A 2,367-nucleotide genomic window follows, 5' to 3' on the forward strand; every position below is an offset into this window, starting at 1 on the left:
CTTGTAATATTTTAAATATAATAGATATTTAAATATTGTCTTCTGTTCAATCTCATTTTAAAATATTTAGAATGTGCAATATTAGCTGTAAAGTATCAGCCAAATAAGCTAATATCAAGTAAGTTGATATCAATTAAATAATTTTCGGAAATATAAAACAATGAATTAATTTGAAACTGCAAAAAATAAAACAAATAATTAATTGGCTTATAATGACTTATGCAGTGCGATGGCCATATTTTGCTGCAGCTTTTATTAGATAAATAACTTCTAAACGAGTAAGAAGATCCAAGTAAAGTCTTTTGCACAAATACTAAAGATTTATTAATAGGTATACATATATATATAGATTTGAGAATTGGATTTAATTTATAATGCTATATCCTCGTAAATTAAATTTGCAAATAAGTATTGTAAAACGTGATTGTATACAAAAGAATCAAAAGCAAACAAAATCTTAAATAACTTTTAAAAGAATTGTGCTCAAATTTTACTTACACGCGCGGATACTCAGACGTAATAATAGATCAATTAACGTATGAAATTTATATAAATTTGTTTCATGTTTTGAGGTTTGACACATATTATACATCCTTAAATTATCTTAAATTTCGTAATTTCGGTCGATTAATATCTTATGAAATACTTGACAATCACAAAGTTTCGACGCAGAGATCGACTCACTTGCACGAGGATGTGACAGGCTTGCGATGCGATTTGAAAGAGGCCGTCCTGCAAGTTATGACCGGTGTGCTCGGAACCCCTGCCGCCCCCGCCGCCACCCATTTTCCGTCCGAAAAACGACATTTCGATTACGCCCGACGCACATCCGCAATTCTTCTAATGCGTCAAGGTCGTGGCGAACGACTCGTCGTCGATCGAACTCGCGTGCACGCGGAGACCGGCGTCGCCTACGGCGTCGCTTCCGTTGTCCGACTTTTGCACCATGTTCGACATCCACATCAATATCTGTCGGCAGACAAGACAAGAAAAATGTCATCCGTGCCTATGTCTGTGCTGGTGCACGTGTATGCGTTGGCGCGACATTGATTCCGGCCGCGCGTTTAAAATTTAACTCGCGCGAGGGTTGAGATCAGACTTAAACTTCCATATTATACTCCTATACTGACAATGAAAACGTTATGTACGGCTATTTACGTACTATTTTTATAGTTCGTTACCTTGTAAAGTTGCAACTGATTTAGAACGGCGGAGAATACGAAAGTTTTTCCTGCAAATGTTTAGAGAGTAGATAGCATATAACCAAATATTGTTGGTCTTTTTAATCGAAAAATACTGTTTGATAATAAATATTTATAAAAATGTTGAAAATGATATATTTCTAAAACAGAATTTTTTTCAAAAAAGAATAGAAAAACATTTTGCAACATACAATAATATTAATGTTTGCAATAAGTAAAATGTAAAACATGTTTTTTCCAATTTTTAAGATATTAAATCTTGTACTTTTTTGTTATCAAATTATTATACTTTTAGATTTTAGTCGGACGAGATAAAAAGATAAAAGAAAGATAAAAAGTAACCAAACAATTTTTCTTTGGAAAGGATCTTGAGAGCTCGCACAGAAGATGTCCTTTGTTAGGCTATCGGATTAGAGAATCTCGCGAAGCTTAACGTGAAAGATACTCGCGCGTTTTTTCTGTCCCACTGATAATTTTTATTTCCTTCGGACAGAAGCTGAGAACAGTTCAGACGTTAATCTTGACAAATGGAACGCTCTCGATTATAACACATTGTGTTTGATTCAGTTAGTCACAACCCCGGTCCTCTATAATAATCAGATATCAAATGTTGGTTGATCGAAAGAACGGAGAAGCTTTTACTTCGGCCTCGCAACTTTACACGTGTGTACATCACAAACTGGCGTAATCGATAATAAAACGATTAGTGCCTCTTTGACTCACTCGCAGTATCCTGATAACTCGCTTATCGATGTATAATTCGTAACCACCTACATCAAAACCTATACAGACGCATTATTTTTCAATTTTTTTTTTTTCCTATTTTATCAAGATCGATTCGATCTCCGTTGCCGAGACGACGTCGGTGATCCAGATCAAGGCGCAAGAGGGACAAACATCTTTTTCAGGTGAGGAAGACACGATCGAAATCGATCTCGCATGCCGTACAGCGGCGAGCACCTGCGCGAAGAACGTTCTCGTGACCTCGATAACACATTCCCGATTGATAAAAAGACACGATTAACCTATTTTTTATTTATGAACTTTAAATGCCTGGATAGATATTTTTCATTATTTTAAATGTACGCGATGAAATTTAGAAAGATAAAGTTTTTTAATTCTTTGAAGAATGCCTCTATAATAATATTTTATATATATATATATA

General features: G+C 34.8%; 1 protein-coding gene across 1 annotated transcript in view; it reads right to left on the minus strand.

The window, feature by feature from the left end:
* Positions 1-2,367, minus strand: part of LOC108694320 (phospholipase D3-like) — a 14,798-nt gene that overhangs the window by 7,566 nt on the left and 4,865 nt on the right. The window contains exon 2 of the mRNA XM_018203735.1: positions 685-969. Coding sequence (XP_018059224.1) covers positions 685-807 — 123 coding nt within the window. The 5' untranslated portion in view covers positions 808-969. The remainder of the gene's footprint in view (positions 1-684; positions 970-2,367) is intronic.

Source organism: Atta colombica, unplaced genomic scaffold (genome assembly GCF_001594045.1).
Source record: "Atta colombica isolate Treedump-2 unplaced genomic scaffold, Acol1.0 scaffold12, whole genome shotgun sequence".
NCBI lineage: Eukaryota > Metazoa > Arthropoda > Insecta > Hymenoptera > Formicidae > Atta > Atta colombica.